At 45.7% G+C, this 20,952-nt stretch overlaps 1 protein-coding gene across 2 annotated transcripts in view; it reads right to left on the bottom strand.

Annotated features, from left to right (window-relative positions):
• Positions 1–20,952, bottom strand: part of SLC41A3 (solute carrier family 41 member 3) — a 73,633-nt gene that overhangs the window by 22,391 nt on the left and 30,290 nt on the right. For both annotated transcript variants that reach the window (XM_068253080.1, XM_068253081.1), the window contains exon 3: positions 83–190. In XM_068253080.1, coding sequence (XP_068109181.1) covers positions 83–190 — 108 coding nt within the window. The remainder of the gene's footprint in view (positions 1–82; positions 191–20,952) is intronic.

Below are 20,952 nucleotides of genomic sequence, written 5' to 3' on the forward strand. Positions count from 1 at the left end.
AAAAAGGAGAGGAGAGACAGGAAAAAGAGGAGAGAAATAAGGAAGGAAGAAAGTGAGAAAAGGAGTGGAAAGATGGCCTTACAGCAGTGGATAGTCGGGAGGCCAATGTCATCTCCAGGTTTCCTTTGAGGCCAACCAGAGCTGGAACAAGGATGAAGATCTCTGTGATGGTCTTGAAGACATCCCAATGCTGGAAGACACAAAACACAGAGGAATGTATCAATCCTATCATACAGCCATAAAGTGCAAGTCAGGAGCATTAAGAGAGACGCTCAGCTACTAGACTTGTCATTTTCCTCCTCTGCATTACATCATGAGATAGCAGGTCCCAGACTACATCACTGCAGGCGTACTTATTTCTAATGTAAATCTACTGCAAATGTCAGAAGATCCGAGCCGCTTCTAGTCACAATGGGGCCCTGGTTCAAAATTAACCTGGACACCCCCCCCCCCGCCCCTCCCCCAGCATATTCACCCCCAGGGCACCTGAGCCAGCTGCCGTACCCCCCCCCCCCCCCCCCAGTCCTCCCCTTCAGCTTTGCTGTGTCACCCAGGGCTCTTGCACTGTTTCTGTCAGAATAGCAACTTACTTATCCCAGTGGGCTGCTCCATCCATGCTCCCTGTCTTCATCCCCGCTGGCTGTCTCTTCTCCACGACTCTGTGCTTGTTATTGTGTAATGACTGGTCAAGGAGAAAAGGTAACAAGTGGGGATGAAGATGGAGCATGGATGGAGCAGTGCGCCAGGATAGGCGAGTTGCTATTCTGACAAATCGATGGAAGGGCTCCAGGGAGCACAAGTCAGAGGGAGACCTGGGGGCCCTGGGGCGATTGCCCTCTTTGCCTCTATGGTATCACTGGCCCTGCAGAAGATCATTGTGCAGGTGGAGGCACATCTGTTCAGTTTGCTGTGGCAGGCACTGGAGTTGTAAACATTTTAGAAATGTCTCTGGAAACCCATTGACAATAAGTAAAGGCATGATTTGCTCTAGAGAAGCCTCAGACACTGTCCTGCTGAAAGTGTGAGAAATCTCCCCCCCCCCCGAAAGTTCTGCTCACAAGAGGACGTCACTATAAATAGAACAAGGAACAAGTCACATGTGATCTCCACTCATGTCTGCAGCTTACACGGCTTCCTTCCACTCTGCAGATCAGCGGCCAGTAACGTCTCAGAATTTCTCTGGAAGCCATGTCCAGGCACCTGCAGATACTCAGCATTAAGCTGGCCACTAACGGTCCAATTTCTAGTAAAAAATCGTTCGAGCGATCAGAAATTCTGATCGGACGAAAAATCGTTCACTACACCATCAACTAACCAATCATTGCTTCCTATCTATCACGACCACCAAGAAAATCCAAATTTTCGTTCGACGAAAATTCATTCGGGCGACATTTTTTTCCACTCGTTCATAATCGATTGTGTCCACCAATGGAGATTATTTACAACCAATCCGATCAGAATTTCTGATCGCTCAAACGATTTTTCGCTAGAAATTGGACCGTTAGTGGCCAGCTTTACTCAGACAGGAGCCCCTTTACCAGTTTCCAGAGCCGTTCCCATGGAACAAAGAGCAGCCAGATCAGCAAACACTGAGGCGCTCGAGTGTGATCTATGTTGGCCAGCTTTTTGTGGTCTTATTGACCTGATGAAGCGAAAAATGCCAGAGAAATGCGCTGTCTGGCCCTACTTTTGTGCAATAAACTCGAGAATTTAACGAATGTTAAAGACGACAGAAATGTAGGATGTGTACAATGCTCAAAGTAGCCCTGAAGTGAGAGGAATATGAAGGTTGCCATATGTATTTAATTTTAAGCTAAGCCAATCGCTTGGACACGTTTCTGATCCTGTGTCTCAAACGGTACTTACACACCAACACGCTGCGTTGCATTGTAAAGCTGGTCATACATACATTGATTTTGACCACTCATCAAATCTGCTGGAAACCTATTGCATCACATGTCACGTTAATCATAATTTTCGATTGTACCAGGCAGAAAATCTTGATTGGGGAGGACTGGAGGGAGGTCATAGCATCGAGCACTACATCACTGTATTTTTATCGGTTTTTAATAGATTTCAGCATTAAAATGAATGCGCTGTGTATGGTAAGAACTAGGAATAGAACCCTTTCAGATCAGATCAGAGAGGTAACAATCGTTTTGCCACAGTCTATGTGTGTATGGCCACACCTGCTCATACTGTTTTTTGCGCATTCTAACATGGTGCATTTCAAAGTCTATAAACAGTTCACACCTCATCAGTTGTGCTGCAATGAAATGGATTCCACTGCAGCAATGCAGAACATGCAGTGCTAGAATCGCACACATTGATGTGCACAATGTTAGTGAAGGTGCACATTGGTCACTGCTTCTTTGTCGCATGCTGCTGCCAATGTTGTTTTTGGTTGCTTTATGTGTACAGTACACGAAAGCAATGCAATGTCCCAGGGTTAAACTAGCCTAATATTTTCAGCTATAGACCCAGAACAAATATGAGCATCATTTACATTTAAAAATAAAGGGGGGGGGGGGGGGGGGGGGAAGGTAAACTAAGTATGAGTTTCATTTACATTTGAAAATAGAAGAGGTGAAGGTAGCTTTTTTTCTGTAGTTTGTACTGGTTTCTAATAGCTGTAGGAGCTGCCATTTCCCCTTTCCCTCTGCCTTTATTTATCCAGGGGAAGGTGTGAAGGTAATGAAGTTTTCTAAAGTGTTTAAAACCTATTGTGGTATTCTGCCAACCCCCTTCACGCTAATGGAAGCATTTGTTTGCTCATTGCTGCTGGAATTTTAGTAATGAGCCATGTTGTCAGCATGCATTTTTAATGTGCTATTGAGATGCTGCCCGGGGTAAAAATGCTGCTCGCTTCACTTTAAGACTAATTTTATTGGTCCAAATAAATAAAACTCTCATAGCTAGCAACGCATTTCTCGGGACTAGGTTCCTGCTTCTTCAGGCATGTAAATGTGTGTCTTGCAAGGATATTAACTACTTGCCGACTGCTCCACACCAAATGGCGTGAGCAGTACGGCAGCCTCAGGACCGCGTGAACGTCTGTCTATGGGGCTAGTAGGAGATCGCGTGCAGGCTGCGCGCGCATCTCCTGCTTGGGGGGCGGAGCACCGCCCCGCCTTCAGTCTCCAAGCGTCTAATTACTTTGTACAGCGCTGCGATCCGCAGCAGCGCTGTACTGGGGACAGCCGTGTGACACGGTTGTCCCCCTGGGACACAGGGAAGCAATCCACTGTGATTGGCTGAAGCCTATCACAACCGATCGCGCTGATTGGCTGGCAGGGGGCGAGAGGGAGGGAGGGTAATAACGTTAATAAAAAAAAAAAAAAAAAAAAAAAGCAGAATTTAATTTAAAAAAATCACATAAATATATATTTATAAAAAAACAAAAACAAAACAAAAACACTGCGGGGGGGCGATCAGATCCCACCAACAGAGAGCTCTGTTGGTGGGGAGAAAGGGGGGAATCACTTGTGTGCTGAGTTGTATGGCCCTGCGGCTTGGCCTTAAAGCTGCAGTGGCCTATTTAACTGAAAATGGCCTGGTCACTAGGGGGGGTTAACACTGCGGTCCTCAAGTGGTTAAAAAGATCATAGATTGCCTTTTAACATTAGAGGGGACAGAGCCGGGTGTGGCCTGCAGTGTATGGGCAGCTGTATGGTCGAATCTGCCCATCATCGCTAGATGTATGACCACCTTACACAATTCAATCTCAGACTCTTCATTCGGTAATTTACTCATTTATAGGCAAGACCTTGATTTTACATCCCAAGCTTCTGTGTCCTAGGAAAATTTGGCAGTAAAGTTTCACGCTTTGTGCTTCACATTGTATTTTCTTCTGGTGCAGCACAGATGATTGCAATGTGACCACTGTCCAAAAAGTGCAGCCGAACTACACCAAATGGCCCTATTAAAATATTGGCTTACTCTGACCTCTCCGCTTTCTGACAGACACAGTTTTGAGATAGCTGTAAGGTAAGCTGGCTACACACGGGTCGATTACAGCCGGAAACACTCAGCCAATCCATCCATATCTGATTGGGATTTGATCAGATGGTAATTGATACCTATCAGGGGTTTCACCGCGCCCTGAGCGAAACCTGATTTTTGTGCTCCCCCCCCCCCCTTCATCCTTTTCCCACATGCATATACACGCACGTATACACACACAGACCCATATGCAATTCCCCTTTTCTCCTGAGATATCTCCTAGGACAGTGGTTCCCAACCTGTTTGATGTCGTGACACATCATGCCAAATGCTCAGATCTCCGTGACACATCACGTATGTATAATAGAAAAATACTATTAATAACCACAAATGGTTAGTAAAAGTGCATTATCATGAATACACCTAAAAATGAACCTTTCAGGAATATTAATAAAAACAATCAGTGGGACAGTTAGCCGCCTCCTCCCCCATTTAGAATGATAGCACAGCACTGACAATTTGCACCACGCATTATAGCTGCAGTGCGCCCCCCCCCCCCCCAAATGCCCTCAGACTCAGTATAGATAGGTAGCCAGGTATAGGTGCCCCCAGTATAGGATCTCATGTATAGGAGCCCTCAATATAGGTTGCCAAGCATAGGTGCCCCCAGTATAGGAAGTCAGTTGAAGGTCTCCATCCCCCCCCCATAGGTAGCCAGGCGTAGGTGCCTCAAGTATAGGTAGCCAGGAGTAGGTGCCCTCCATCAGTATAGCTAGCCAGCTATAGGTGTCCCCAGTATAGGAAGTCAGGTGTAGGTGCCTTCAGTATAGGCAACCAGCTATAGGCGCCCCCTTGGAAGCTGGCGCCCTGAGCGACCGCTCCGGTCGCTCATATCAAAGGCCGGCTATGATACCTATTCTAAATGGCAAACTCAGTTTTGATAGATTTCAGCAGAAATCTATTGAGCATCAATTGAACTTATGCAGTGTAACCAAATTGGTCATCAATCCCCCACCGCTCCTGTCCCCACCACCATTGCACAGAGGTTTCCCATTACGTTCAATCAGACTTTCAATCGATAAACTGCCCAAAATCAAACAAAAGTGACTGGATAAGATGTGCAGAGGCAACAGATTCAAAGTGCTCAAATTAGCCGAGATTCAATCAGAGGTCGATACGAGTATGACCAGCATGAGACAAATAGAAATACTGTTTATTTTTACTATGTCCAAGTATACACAAGCAGAGCGGATAAAAGCACTGTCTCTACTCAGTGGCAGCCTAAGTGTCCCAGAGAAAAAGACAGAAAAAGACAGAAGCGGTCACGTCCGTGTCTAGAAATTAACTTTTTCAGGCAGCAAAATAAAACAGCCTAGTAAGGTTATTAATGTTTTGTACTGTACATACACATGTTTATCTCATGTCACATATCGCCGCAGGTACACTTTAAATTGACTCTGTGACCATCTACTTACCCCACAATTATTGCAAAGGATGCTTGAACTGTGACAAAAATCACTCCAAAAACAAGTACACAAATGGTTTGATGCTGGAATCAGAATTATGCTATAATGTCAGGTTTTCGGCTATGTTCACAGTGACCGTTGCGCTCCGTGACAGCAGGAACGCGATGCAACAGATCGGGAACTCGGCCTCGCACGCTACCCACGCGTTGCATCACATACAGTGAAGCATACAGTCAATTAAAGGTATGCTTCGCTGGGACCGTTAAAGAGCACGTTTTGCGGGAATGCATGCATGCAGTACAACACAATACGGCACTTGGTTGTACCACAATGCACCCACCGCACTGTGAACAGTGCATACGTGGTGCATTGCAGTGCCATGTTACAAAGCGGCTGTCATAGCGCACTGCAATGCACCACAGTGAATACGCAGATTACCGTGCTAACTTTAATGCCCTTGACTTTAATGCAAGTACTTTATTTGTCACACTGCAAAAAAGGGAGAGATCTGCACCAAAAACCGTAAGGCCCACTAAGCGATTTTATCCAATGTCTGTTTCCGCAATCTTGTGATGTGGATACAGGCGCGCGATCGTGCGAATGACGTTTATCGATGCTAAAATGGAGCCGTCGGCAGGGTTAAAGTGCTACGTGCTAGGTGCATTGAAAGAATAATATTGCAATCACAACATATAGAAAACAAAAAATGAGTGAGCGATGACTGACTGAGCTTGAGAGCACAGCTCTCATTTTTTGTTTTCTATATGTTGTGATTGCAATGTTATTCTTTCAATGCACCTAGCACGTAGCACTTTTACCCTGACGGCTCCATTTTAGGGAGTTGAAACATGTTGGATTTGTGGTGGGGGGTTCTATTAGCAGAAAAGCAATCTTAATGAGGAACAGGATTGATCAAATGTGATTTGGACTTAGTGGTCAAATTTTTTGATCGTGAGATACAAACCTACCTCATGTAGTCAATATTGAATATGGATTTTTTTAATGTAAACAATAAAAGTTACCGGTATTTTTTATATATGTATATATAGTCACTCTCTATAGAAATCAATCTTGTGTTTTATGTTTTTAATGTCACATGATGTCAAGCAGTATAATTTGCGCATGGTAGCTGCAGATACAATTAGACACTACGGTCAATTTACAAAGATGCACAAAGAAACTATTCAAAGTTCCCATAGAAACTAATCGAAATCCTTGATGGTCTCTACTTCACTTCTACGACATTTTTTTCTTTGCCCCTGCATCTGTAATGTAGGCCCTGTAGGACACAATAGACTATTTTAACGGCTACAATTCTGTATGGCTTACGTACTTGGTAGATGTCCATTAGCAGACCCGCTGCCACCATCGCGCACCCGGCCATCAGGAAAGGCAGGAGCACTTGGAGAGCAATGGAGAAACATGACTCTTGGATAAAGCCGTGGGGTGACCTTGAAAGCTTACACTTGAACCCTCTCAGTTTACCTCCATGATAGCAAAACTCCAGCTCCAACTGAGTCACCACCATGTTCCCTAACCCATAATCTCCAGGTGGATTCAACTCAAGGATAGTGTCTAAACCCCAGGTATGGAGATTTTGAGGAACGACCCTTCTGGCTGGGTCATCGACGTGTTCGCCTTTGGAACAAGGTTCTCAGCTTTACCACCGCACGCCTGTGGACCCATTCGAAGGCACGTCTTCTCCGGACTGGACAGAGCCTCAAATGCTGACGACTGACAAAGGATGAGGAATTCCTGAGATACTTCCAGTGACAGTGCTGCTACGAACAGAAGTGACAGCAAAATAAGGAGGAAACTAGACTGGTCAGATCTAGGTGAAGCTTGTGGCTCCTCAGGGTAGAAAAGCAATTTTAACAATGAGTCATGTGCAAGCAGGAGATAGTGAAGTTATGTGGTGGGATAGAGCTGCGCTTGAAAGTTCCTATCTCTAAACCACAGAGTCTACAATCCTGTCACGTACCTAGAAGGCCCCACGCCCCCTCTGTTTCCTATCAGTGGGGTGACAGCAAAGAGTAAGCTCTCTGTTACTCAGAATGAATTGCAGTTCCAAAGAAAAAGATGCAGAGGAAGTATCAGCAACTGTTAGTGGCAACCCATGTGTGGCATAGTCAGAGACAGCGAGAGACAGACGCGTCACAGGGTGATATCAGATGTGTTCCAAGACTGACGGTATTTCTGCACCAAGCTCTCAGGCAGTAACCAATCAGAATGTAGATGCTTATCAGTTGTCATCTCTTCTTTGACACCTTAGCTTATGAAGGCATGGGGAGAAAGAGTTTCTTTGAGGTGGCTGGGCTAGGAGCCAGTACAATGGACTCATGGAACACCACAAGGGCAAGAAATACCTTGCCATCACGAATTAAAGTAGAACCCCAGGAACTTGTTTCAGGGCGTATTTGTGTATGGGTAATAGTCCTGTATAAAAAATATGTACAGGATAAAATAACTGGTACTGGTCCACTTGTTCCTGTGCATCCAGTGTGGAAACCAAGACATTTCACAAATACTTACCCATCTATTAGGTATCATGCTGGGTAAGAATAACTACATTCAAGACCAATGACTGATCAGTATCTGAGAAAACAGATCGGACATGTAGCTTTTTTTCTGGGCAATGATTTTCCTAAAGGTAGCCATACATCTAGCGATGTTGCATTGAACGATTATGCAATCGACTTTATGTGAACAATTGCTGATTACTTAAAGAGAATCTGTATTGTTAAAATCGCACAAAAGTAAACATACCAGTGCGTTAGGGGACATCTCCTATTACCCTCTGTCACAATTTCGCCGCTCCTCGCCGCATTAAAAGTGGTTAAAAACAGTTTTTAAAAGTTTGTTTATAAACAAACAAAATGGCCACCAAAACAGGAAGTAGGTTGATGTACAGTATGTCCACACATAGAAAATACATTCATACACAAGCAGGCTGTATACACCCTTCCTTTTGAATCTCAAGAGATCATTTGTGTGTTTCTTTCCCCATGCAGCTATCTTCCACTGAAGTGTCAGGCTGTTTCTTCCTGCAGAGTGCAGACAGCTCTGCCTGTATGTAATTCCTCAGTATGTGAAAGCCCAGCCAGCTCAGAGGAGGATTTATCCAGCTTGTAAAAGATAAGAGAGAAGAGAGAAGCTGCACTAATCTAAATAATACACAGGCAGTGTGCAGAGAGGGGCCTGGAGGGGGAGATGCATCACAGAACCACAACACTGAAGAACTTGGCAGCCTTCCAGACACAGGCTGACAAGTCTGACAAGAGAGAGATAAGTCGATTTATTACAGAGATGGTGATAGTAGAATGTGCTGCAGTAAGCCAGAACACATTAGAATAGCTTTTGGAACTTGTAGGATGATAAAAAAGAGGATGCAATTTTTGTTACGGAGTCTCTTTAATGATCAACAGATATATTCCATCCTACTCAATTGACAAATTGACACAATTCACCCAGATATTGGTCAACTATTGTCGTGAATACTGGAACACACTTGATTCTCCTTTGATTTCGTAAAATTAGAGAATCAGTTGATTGATTAGGTCCACAAATCGCTAGATGTATGGCCACCTTAAAAAGTGCAACTCTAGGACAAAACACGTTATTTTATTTTATGTTCTATTATTTTATTCAGTGGAGAGGAGGAGGGATGAGGGGCAGCATACAAGTGAGCAGCTTTCAGGCAAGCAGGGTACGTGGAAAAAACAGTGCACCTTGGCCCTGATTGGTTGTCTGGCATGCTGGGTTGCTAAACGGCATCAGGGGGCATCTATGCACAAGCCTGATTCTCGGACAAAATGGTGGGTTTTTAGGGTGTGTACAATGCTTTAGTGACAGTCCATAATCCAGATGTTTCGGGTGTCTGCCTCTTATCAGTGCAAAGTATAGATTGTGTGAACCCGCATTTGGTAAGGTTGGTAGAAATCTATAGTAGACTAAAAGGAATCTAATACTTCTCTACTATAAACAATGATTATTATTATTATTAAGAATTTATATAGCACCAACATCTTCCGGAGAGCTGTACAGAGTGTATTGTCTTGTCACTCACAATCTAATCCCTACCATAGCCATATGTCTACATATGTATCGTGCGGTGTATGTATTGTAGCCTAGGGCCAATCTAGGGGGAGCCAATTTATCTGTATGTTTTGGGGATGTGGGAGGAAACTGGTGTGCCTGGAGGAAACCCACACAAATATGGACAGAACATACAAACTCCATGCAGATAGTGCCCCGGCTGGGGAAAAAAAAAACAATATAATGTACTGTCCATTTTTCCTAAACAGTGTCACTTCTGTGTAATCAAAACCCATAATGCATCACTTTTTTGGAAGCAGAGTGATTTATGTGTTTTCTGTTGGGAGAAAAATTAAGAGAAAACCATTTCGGATGGGGAGGCAGATGACAAACACTCTGAAATGGTTGTCACCCCTTAGGCCTTGTTCACATTGCGTTCCGATCGTGTCAGCGTTCGCGTTGGGCTTTTTTTACGTTTTTTTTTAGAATCCTGCCGATTTCTGTACATTAGGTATTTTGGGTAAGCGTTTTTGTAAGCGCTTTTTTGAGCATTTTGCGATGTGTACTAGGCCTTATTTTTAAAAGGGAAAAGGACCTAAAAATCCCGGAAACATTTCACATTTAAATTGACAGGGGAAAAAAAAACGCCCCCGATATCGCTGGCAAAAGCGCTTTTTCTAGCGCTTTGCGGTTTTCCTATACCTCCCATTATTGCAAAATCCCCCCGAAAATGGTCCATGCAGCACTTTTCAGATCAGAAAGCGAATGGAACGCCCCAATCTGGACTAGGGCATAGGAAAGCATGGTGTAAGTGCCTTCAGGGCTATTTTGAAAAATCTCCAGCTTTTAAAAAAAATGAAAAAGCGTCCCTAGTGTGAACGAGCCCCATAGTTGGAAAAGGCCGTCCTACTTACCGGTAGTAGTGTTTCGGCCTACTACCGGTAAGTAGGACGGCCTTTCTCTCATCATACTCCAGGACAGCTCACCTGAGACCAGCGAGAACTCTTTACCTTAGGGTGGGATGACTGCCTGAAGCACCTTGCGTCCAAACGTCTGATCCTGGCTGGATAATAACTCCACCCGATAGTGCTTCACAAATGTCGAATGTCCCGACCATGTAGCTGCTTTGCATATCTGGTCTAATGTTGCTCCTGATCTCTCCGCCCAGGAGGCTGCCAAGGACCTCGTAGAATGTGCTCTTATGTTTGTGGGTGTTTCACCACCTGACTCCTTATAAGCTAATCCTATAACCTCCCTGATCCATCTGGCTATGGAACTTTTTGAAGCCTGTAACCCCTTACGGCTGCCTGAAAATAAAACAAACAGATGGCTGGACCTTCTCCACTGCCGTGTCCTCTGTAAATAGGTAATAATCGCCTGTCTTACATCCAGACTTGCCAACCTCCTTTCCTTATCATTTTTAGGATCTGTGGAAAAGGATGGTAAAATAATTTCCTGCGTTCTATGGAATCCTGTGACCACCTTTGGTAGGTATGTTGGATCTGGCCGGAAGACTATTCTGTCTGGGTGGATTATCATATAAGGATCCTTTATTGACAAGGACTGTATGTCTCCCACCCTCCTTGCTGTCGTAATGGCGACTAAGAAGGCTACCTTTAATGTCAGTAGCTTAATAGGGATTGTATCTGCTGGTTGAAAAAATTCTGACATCAGAAAATCAAGAACCAGTGATAGGCTCCAGGGAGGTACCACCTTTACTGGTATAGGTTGTGATCTGGCCACTGCCTTTAGAAAATTCTTTATATGTAACTCAGTTGACAACTGCCTGTCCAAAAAAACTGATAATGCTGACACCTGGACCCTGAGGGTGCTGACTGCCAACCCCATGTCCACTCCATCCTGTAAAAATTCTAAAATAAATCTTGTGTCATTTGACCCCATATTAACCCCAAAAATAGAGCTGTTTGAGTGGGTTGTAAGCACGATTTTTCTTTGCTCACTATCCATCCTAGAGTCTCCAGGGTTTGGATGCAGAGCTGTAAATTTTCTTTTAAGACCTGTTCGGTATTTGCCAAAACTAAAAAGTCGTCCAGATATGGCAGAACCCTTACATTCTGGAGATGTAGATGCGCGACGGCCTCTGCTACTACCTTCGTGAATATCCTCGGAGCGGAGGATATTCCGAATGGCAGGGCGCGATATTGGTAATGGCATACCGCGTCCCCCATAACTACCGCAAATCTCAGGAACTTCTGAAAATGCGGATGGATAGGGATGTGGAGGTAAGCGTCCTCCAAATCCAAGGTGGCCATGAACGCCTCTGGCCAAATCAAATTGCGGATCGATGCGACGCTCTCCATCCGAAATTTTTTCTCCAGAATGTAAGGGTTCAGGGGTTTCAAGTTGAGGATCATTCTGTACCTCCCCGATGGCTTTTGAATTACAAACACTCGTGAATAAAACCCCCTGCAATATTCCTGGACCGGAACCCTCTGAATTACCCTCTGTTGTAACAACTTTATCACAGAGGACTGAATTGCTTCCGCCCTTTCCGGGTCCCTGGGAGTTCCTGTGATTACAAAATTCCTGGGGGGCTGGGCTCGGAATTCTATTTTGTAACCATTCCGTATTAACTCCAAAATAAAACCGTTCCCCGTTATCTTCTGCCAGGCTTGAAAAAAATAAAGAAGCCTTCCCCCCACCTGTAAGTCTCTGTCATTTGTCAGGCTTTGCAGAGACTGGCTGTGGCTTATTGAACAGGAAGGTAGACCTTCCCCTTCCTGCATTATAAGTCCATCTCCTAGTTCTCTGCTGCTGTGGATGCTGTGAGCTCTGTCTGCCTCCTTCTCGTCTGGGAACATATCGTCTCCCCTGAAAGGACCTATTTGTTCCCCTCTTCCTTTTGTCCGGGAACTTTTTGGCCTTGTCTGAGGACCTCTCAAGTATGTCATTTAAGTCCTTGCCAAACAACAGCTGCCCCCCAAACTCCATAGCGCATAACCGATGTTTGGAGGATACATCCCCCTCCCACGTGTTTAGCCACACTGCGCGCCTAGCGGAGTTTATGAGAGCAGTTGTCTTGGCTGTGGACCTTAAAGATTCAGTGGCCCCGTCAGCCAAAAAGGCCACTGTCTTGGACATGACTGGTAGGGATTCCAAGATTTTTTCATGTGGGGTACCTGCCACTAAGTGTGCCTTTAACCCCCTCATCCACTTCTCCAAATTCCGCGTTAGGCAGATGGCTGCAATGGCGGGCTTAAACCCAAAGGACGCTGCCTGCCATGCTCTTTTCAGAAGAATCTCTGCCTTACGATCCATTGGATCCTTTAAGCTGCCCGCGTCCTCAAAGGACAAGTCTGCTGCCTTAGAGTACTGGCCTAATGGCGCATCTAATTTAGGGCACTTTCCCCATACATCCTGATCCTCCTGCTTAAAGGGAAAACGTCTCTTAAATGACTTTGGTATGAATAATCTCTTTTCCGGCTGTTTCCACTGAGCCGATATCACGTTATTAATAGATTTGTGCACCGGGAACGTTCTAGTACCGGTTTCCTCCAGTCCCCTGTAAATATCATCCTGAACCGATGTGGCTGGAGTAGAGTCCTGGATATTCTCGGACTCGTATACAGCCTTTAAAAGCTCTGCTGTATCCTCCACACTAAATAGATACCTGGCCGCTATAGATGCGGAAGCTGTCTGGCCCTCTGAATCTCCAGCCTCCCCCTCCTCCAATGATTCCCATGAACCCTCCTCGCAAGATTCATTGGGAGAGTCAGGCTCAACTAGCCCCAAAATCGCAGGCAACCCCTGTGATGGCCGCTGCGGACCGTGTTCCAGCGGTTGCTCTCCGGCCGGTATCGCCCGGGGCGGGGGGGGGGGGGGGGCCTGGGGCTGTACCGTCGCCTGAGGCTGGGACTGTGGCTGCGTGGGGAAAGCAGCTCTGAAGGCCGCAAATGTGGTTGTCAATTCTCTCTTCATTGACTTCATTAAGTCTATCATCACCGTATTAGTATCTGTGCTAGCATCCCCCTTATGCCTACACTTGTCACATGAGGACCTAGAACAAGTAGGTGGTAAAACATCCCCACATTTAGAGCACTTGTTTGTCTTTTGGGCTGACTTTGCATGCTTCCTAACCTCCTGCAAAACAAGACACAAACAATGCCTGTCAGTTCCACCCTGCCAAACATTAACCTGTGTAGGGATCAGAACTGCCTAGTACCTGAGTCTGCTGAGCTGTCTCATCCGCAGCTGGTACCCTGCTGTCTGCGGTGGCCTCCGCTTGTTCCATGTCCGCACTGACAGCGTGCCCGCGTTCACGTGGCCCACGCAGCTTAAAAGCTGATCTCCGCTCTCAGCCCCGCCTCCCGAGGTCAAAGAACCCCTTCCGGCTGAATCACCACTCGCACTGCGGTGGGCGGAGCTTCCGCGCTACTACTTCCGCTCCTTCCGGATTCCGGAACGCGTCCACGTGACCTCCTGCCTCCAGGAAGACGCTGCAACTATTCATAAACGGCGGCCATGAGAAAGGGCGCTCCCGGCTCTCCTCCAGAGCGTTCCTCGCCGACAGGTAGTGTTTTCAGCCCCCCGGCCTTGCCAACACCTCCATCCGCCCTGCCAACACAAGCATAGACTGCTCTCTCATGGGGAAAAAAACCTATCTCTACCATAGGTGCTATAACACGCTCCCCTACGGTGCATAAAATAATAAAAACTCTGCACTAGTCCATGGGTGAGTGGAAACAATGAAGAACTGAGGAGGGGAAGGAAGGGACTGGCTATATAGGGTGCGGCCAGAGGCTGATTGGTTAATTGATTTAATTTGCATTTGTTTCCATAGGGGAGGGACTCAATGGTAATCTCAGGTGAGCTGTCCTGGAGTATGATGAGAGAAATATACATTTTTTAAGGTAACTAGCTTTGTTCCCTTGCAATTGGAGAATAGTAACTATGCATACGAGAGCCTGATACCATCATGTACAATGTGTTTGCTCCCACTCATGTAATATTACAATCATTTTAATTGTCACACAGCTCATGTAGGAGCTGAGGCGATCGAGGAAAGTTCTCAATGCATGATGGGAACTGAATTGTTTATGAAGTCAGTACAGATGATCTGTAGACTTGTTTCAGGTTAGTGAATCAAGGTATTGAAAGCGAAGAATGACTAGAACTCTAGGTAACTAGAATTTTTAGAAGGAGGTCAGGAACAGCCACCTCCATATACTGTAACTCTCCTCACACAGTCGCATTATGAAAGGTACAACTGCATACCTAACCTCTTGGCATTAGAGCGGCCATTTTGTGACCTTATACACATCCTCGAGGTATGTCTAAGCTGTTTAGAGTTAAAAAGCCACAGAACAAAACCAGAAAGGCAACACCTAGATTCCCACAGAGAATGGTTTCTGTGAACGACTGGGGCAAGCCAGTGTCAGATAATTCCTGACCATACTTAAATGGCACTTTACACAGAATATATGAAAACGTCATCCATTTCACATCGGGTTTTGTTCATAAAGAACACAACTAATTTTCCATATACAGTAGAATGCCTTTATTGTAGACTCTGAGGCACAGGAAGCATAGGTCTCACCAGCTAATGCAGATACAGTACTGATAGTGTGCGGCTGTGCACCTCTGTCCACATTTCTGTGCAGCCTGGATGATTCTGTAGCATTGCAGCCATACACCTGCCAAGTGACAGATGACAGGCAATTCCCTCAGTAATTAGGCAGCAGCTTACACAGGAAGCATTGGTCTCACTATCTGGCGCTTTTGAGGTAATCCACGCAGGCCAAGAGTAGTGTGCAGATAGTGAGCAGGCTTCAAGTGGCTGCCAGCCTGCCCATCGACCACGGCTCATGGGTCTCCGAATGACGCATGCGCCCACCCACTTTCTACTATAGCCAGACACAGAATGCCACAGGGACCAAATAACAGGTTTACTATAACAGAAGTTCTATTATATCAGGGTTTTCTATATCAGGCATTACTCCCAGATGCTTATAATGGTGCTTGGCCAATACTCGAATCAGGGGCGTAGCAATAGCCATAGCAGCCATAGTAACGGATATGGGGCCCCAGAGCAAAGGGGGCCCAAGCAGTAATGCATTCACTGCAGTTGGAAACAGCTGTAATTTCCCACAATGCAATGAGGTTCACATACAGGAAACTGTCAGGACCATGGTCCTGACATCACACTGTGGGAGGGGTTTCACCACAATATTAGCTATACAGAGCCCCCTGATGATCCGTTTGAGAAAAGGAATAGATTTCTCGTGGAAAAGGGGGTATCAGCTACTGATTGGGATGAAGTTCAATTCTTGGTTACAGTTTCTCTTTAAGTACAGTGCTGTATTATTATTTGTATACAGGGGAGAGGTAACCAATTGCCTTATTAGTGAGATTTCGAGCTGTAGGAGGAAATTAAAGTGACCAGAGGAAACTCACGCAAAATAAGCCATAACCACTAGGATCCGTAACAATCATTTAGAGATAGCTGGACATTAACCTCCTTAGCGGTATGCCCGACACTGCTCGGTGGCCCCAGGAGTCCCCCATGCTTAATTAATTTGATCTATTTGCTCCAAAACCTTTAGCTAGTTCTAGGCTAGCTAGTACACACATTTGGCACCCCCAGATTTCCCGCGATCCCCAGATCCAGGCAGTTAATACATTACCCCTACTGGCTCCAGCGATCGGCGCAGCCTCCCTTCACAGCTCGGGTCTCTCTATGGGGAGGATCGGGTCTGGGCATGACGTCACGTTCGATCCTCCCCATAGCGAAGAGCGGAGCTGTCCGGGGAGGCTGCGTCGATCACTGGATCCAGGCTGGGTAATGTATAATCGGGGGAGCGGCAACGATCGGAGGGTGCCGGACATGTGTACTAGCTAGCCTAGTGCTAGCTAGACGTTTTAGGGCCTATAAATCAAATTAATTAAGCTGGGGACAGAAACGAGCAAAACCTCCTGAGCGCGCAACGCTCAGGAGATTAACACACATTACAAATGGTCTTCTGAAAATTTAAGCTAACATTAAAGCAAATCTGAAGCGAAAATACACATATGAGATAATTAATTGTATGCAGGGGCGTAGCAATAGGGGTTGCAGAGGTAGCGACCGCATTGGGGCCCTTGGGCCAGAGGGGCCCCATGGGGCCCTTTCTAAACCAAAGTATGAGCTGTTTATTGGTCCTGTGGTGGTAATAATCACTTCTATAGAAGCTTTGAATGGTAGTAATCATTAACACATTGTTCCCCATCCCCTTCTTGAACCTCTAATACTGTAGATGACCTTGGCAGGTTTTGTTGCGCCGTATCAAGTGTTATGTATAGAGTGCTTGGGGGGCCCAATGTAAAACTCGCACCGGGGTCTCCAGAGCTACGTCACTGATTGTATGAGTAGTATAGCTAAGAAATATAACATTAGTAGCACAGAAAAAAAAAGTCTTATGTAATTTAACAGTACAGGAAGAGTTAAAAAAAACTTCAGTTATCTATGTAAAAGATGTCAAAAACAGTCCTGTTTTCAGAAGCTCTTAAATGAGAACTGTAGAGAGAGGTGTATGGAGGCTGCCATATTTATTTCCATTTAAGCATTACCAGTTGCCTGGCTATTCTGTTGATCCTCTGCCTCTAATACTTTAACCTCCCTGGCGGTACGCAGTTTCTGAGGCTGCGTCTACGAGAGGGATTTTTTTGAATTAAACTTTTGTAAAGCTTGTAGCTAGCACTAGGTTAGCCACCACTGTGCCCCAAGTCCCCCGCACCCTTCTGAACCCCTCCCCAATTGCCGCCGCTATACGTTACCTAGCCACGCTCCCGCAAGAGCCGCTGCCTCCCTAATGAGCTTCAGTTGTCGCTATGGCGACGTTCGGACATGACGTTTGATGTCATGACGTCATGCGCAATCCCGATCCTCCCCATAGCGAAGCCTGGAGCTGATTGGAGAGGCTGCCCCATCGTGGGATCCATGGGGGGTATATATAACGGCGGCGATCGGGGGGGGGGGGGGGAAATCGGAGGAGAGCGGCGGACTTGGGGGGCAATGGTAGCTAGCAAAGTGCTTGCTACAAGCTTTACAAAAAGTTTTATCCAAAAAATCCGTCCCGGGGCAGAGAAATCCTCTGCGGCGGCAACCCCGAGTGTAGGCCGGGGTTACCGCCAGGATGGTTAAGCCATAGACCCTGAACAAGCATGCAGCAGATCAGGTTTTTCTGACAATTTTGACAGATATAAGATTAGCTGCATGCTCGTTTCTAGTGTGATTCAGCCACTACTTCAGCCAAATAGATCAGCAGGATAGCCAGGCAACTGGTATTGCTTAAGGCTACTTTCACACCAAGACGTTGCGTTTTAGGGGACATTAAGGTCGCATAACGTGCCCCTAACGTAACGCCTGGTGGTGTTGAAGTTGGACGTCAGATTGAGCTGCGTTATGCGGCTCTCAAAGCAGCCGCTCCAGGATAGTGATGGGAAGTCCGGATCTTTTTAAAGGGAACCTGAACTGTAATAAAAAAAAAAAAAAAAAAAAAAAAAAAAAAAAGGAGTTTTACTTACCTGGGGCATCTACCAGCCCCCTGCAGCCATCCTGTGCCCTCGCAGTCACTTATGGCTCCTCTGGTCCCCCACTGCAAGCTGGCCTGCCCCCATGCGTACGTTTTTACGCATTCCTGCTGGTGCAGAAAGCTATTGCAGACATCAACAAGTACATTTTTACGCGTTACGGATTTAATGCGTAAAATTGCAGTGGGGGACCAGAGGAGCCATGAGTGACTGTGAGGGCACAGGATGGCTGCAGGGGGCTAGTAGATGCCCCAGGTAAGTAAAACTCCTTTTTTTTTTTTTTTTTTTATTACAGTTCAGGTTCCCTTTAAAGATTTGGATCATTCGAATCAGATCATTGAAAAGATCCGGATCTTTGAACCGAATCATATGAATCATTTTACTAGGGAAGCAGACTGGGGGTGAAATGACTAGCAGGACAGGACTTTCCCTGCACTGTACATTCTGTATGTTCCTGTTTCTTCCAGACAGACATCCACTGTGAACCGAATCTTTCATTGTGATGATCCGGATGATTCGACTCACAAAAAAGATCCGGATCAAATGAACGATTTGTTCATGATCCGGACAACACTACGAGTCCCACCACCAGTCACCACAGTGCAGTGAATATTAATTAGCCATGTGGCTAGGCACTGAGCATGTGCAAACAATCTAACGCAGCTCTATAGGGGTATAACGTACAGCATGCTGCACTTTCATTTAACGTGCAGCGTTATACCCTAACGCAACGTGTGCACTGTGAACAGCACATTGATTTTACAGTGCTGTGAGTTAGGCTGCGTTACTGGCTGCTGTAACGTGGGACATTAACGTTCCACTGTGAAACCAGCCTAAAAGGAAATAAATATGGCAGCCTCCATATACCTCTCACTACAGTGCTCCTTTAACCAGCCAAGAAACAATGAGAAATAGCTTGAGATAAGGTTTTACTGCAGGAAAATTCGAGAGTAATTTCTGCTTTGTTTTATAGCTTAAAGGACTTACGAGGCGAAATGCGGAAAAAAAGTTAATCACTTGCCTCATCATTTAAGGCACGGAGGACGGCTTCCGCGCCCTCCGTGCCGATCCACCGGGTCCCCCCGCTCATTAGCCCCCCGGGCCGGCTGCCGACCCCACGCCCCGGGTCGGGCTCTCTTGCCTCTCCTAAGATGGCCGCATCCTCTGGCTGCGGAGTCTGCATAGCCGCGAGTGTGGCTGCGCAGCTCTAGGGCCAACCCCTCCGATCCACGCTACGTAGCGTGGATCGGGGGGTTGGCCCTAGAGCTGCGCAGCCGCACTCGCGGCTATGCGGACTGCGCAGCCGCGGCCAGAGGATGCGGCCATCTTAGGAGAGGCGAGAGAGCCCGACCCGGGCCGTGGGGCTGACAGCCGGCCCGGGGGGCTAATGAGCGGGGGGACCCGGCGGATCGGCACGGAGGGCGCGGACGGCGTCCTCCGTGCCTTAAATGATGAGGCAAGTGATTAACTTTTTTTCCGCATTTCGCCTCGTAAGTCCTTTAAAAGACAGATTGTGATGTTAAAACTGCAACTGTGACAGAATGATGCAGTGTTATAAAAAAAACAAAAAAAAAAAAGCAATATAACTGAAAATAAAAATATGTGACTCTTGTCTTTGCTAATGTTCTATTCATTATCCATACTACACATACAATTCATTATATCATACGTTTTTTTTTTTTCGTTTCAGGTTTGCATTAAGCCTAAAGGACAATATATATATTTTTTTAAAGGAAAGTATATACTAATTTAGGGCAGGGCAGAGTTTAGTCGACAGTGAATTTTTTGGCTGTGTCAGCAACCCTTTCCCTGGGCTGCTATGCATTGATCACATACATACAAGTGACAAAACGATCTATACTCTGGACGGAAGCAACAATCTAACAGCTTTAAAACTCGACAAAATCAGCAGCTGCTCAACAGGTCTGTCCTGTGTGATGTGAAGCAAACCTACTGAAATGCAAAACATGAATTGCTATTAAAACTACAATGTGCATACAACACACTGCAATTGTACTGATATTTGTGCAACTGACGTAGCATGCATTATCCAAAATGTACTTGAGGCCAGGGGAAACTACAGATCCCTAACCGCTGTCCCAACCGCTCAGCATTTTTGTGGTTTGGAATTTTGTATATGTTTATATAGAAGCGCACCATCAAATTAGTACTCATTTGTTTATTTTGTCAACACGATATTGTTTTTATCTTTCTCTCAGCACTTTAGCTAGTAAGTAGTAAAATTGCTTTGTAATGATAACAGCAGCGTGTCTGGTATTGCTTTCAATGGAGCCAATAATTCAGAAGCCTAGATCAAAAAGACAGGAACACAGCGGGTAATCCTCCAGCACTTGTACACCCGGGGCCAAATGCAATTTTCTTTTTCACCTGAGTTTTCTCCTAGGTGATAATTTTTTCATCTTCAATTTTAAATAACTTTCCAGCACTTTTCAACTTAAAAACGTACAAAAACTGAGGTGAAAAGGTTCTAACAAAATTATTTTGAGCATTTTCTTGCTTTCTGGTGGCTTAAAGGGCATTTTATTGACAAGTTTAAAAATATCACCTAGGAGAAAACTCAGGAGGGAAAAAGTGAACTGCATATGGCCCCCTGTGTCAAAACACACACACTGTGCAGAGGAATCTACCACCACAGGCAGGATGGGGGTCACGCTCCCCCCCTCAATTACCTGCTCACCAAATAGCTGCTTTCAATCAGGCACATCAGCAGAGTACTGCATAAGCGTGGCTAAAATAAAAATAAAACATCCACCTCTCATGGCATAAAATCTTCTTTTAATATGGCTCAAGCCCCATAAAAAATGAGATGCGTACCAAATATAAAAATATCATAAGCGTATCTCACATAACCATCATGGACGCCTTCCAGGTCTCCCCGCCGCAGCGCTGGTAACCACTGTCCAGTGTGTTGTTGCAAAGCGTGCGTGTCCAAAGCTCCGCCCTACGCGTTGTGACTAGG

Source organism: Hyperolius riggenbachi, chromosome 9 (genome assembly GCF_040937935.1).
Source record: "Hyperolius riggenbachi isolate aHypRig1 chromosome 9, aHypRig1.pri, whole genome shotgun sequence".
Classification (NCBI taxonomy): domain Eukaryota; kingdom Metazoa; phylum Chordata; class Amphibia; order Anura; family Hyperoliidae; genus Hyperolius; species Hyperolius riggenbachi.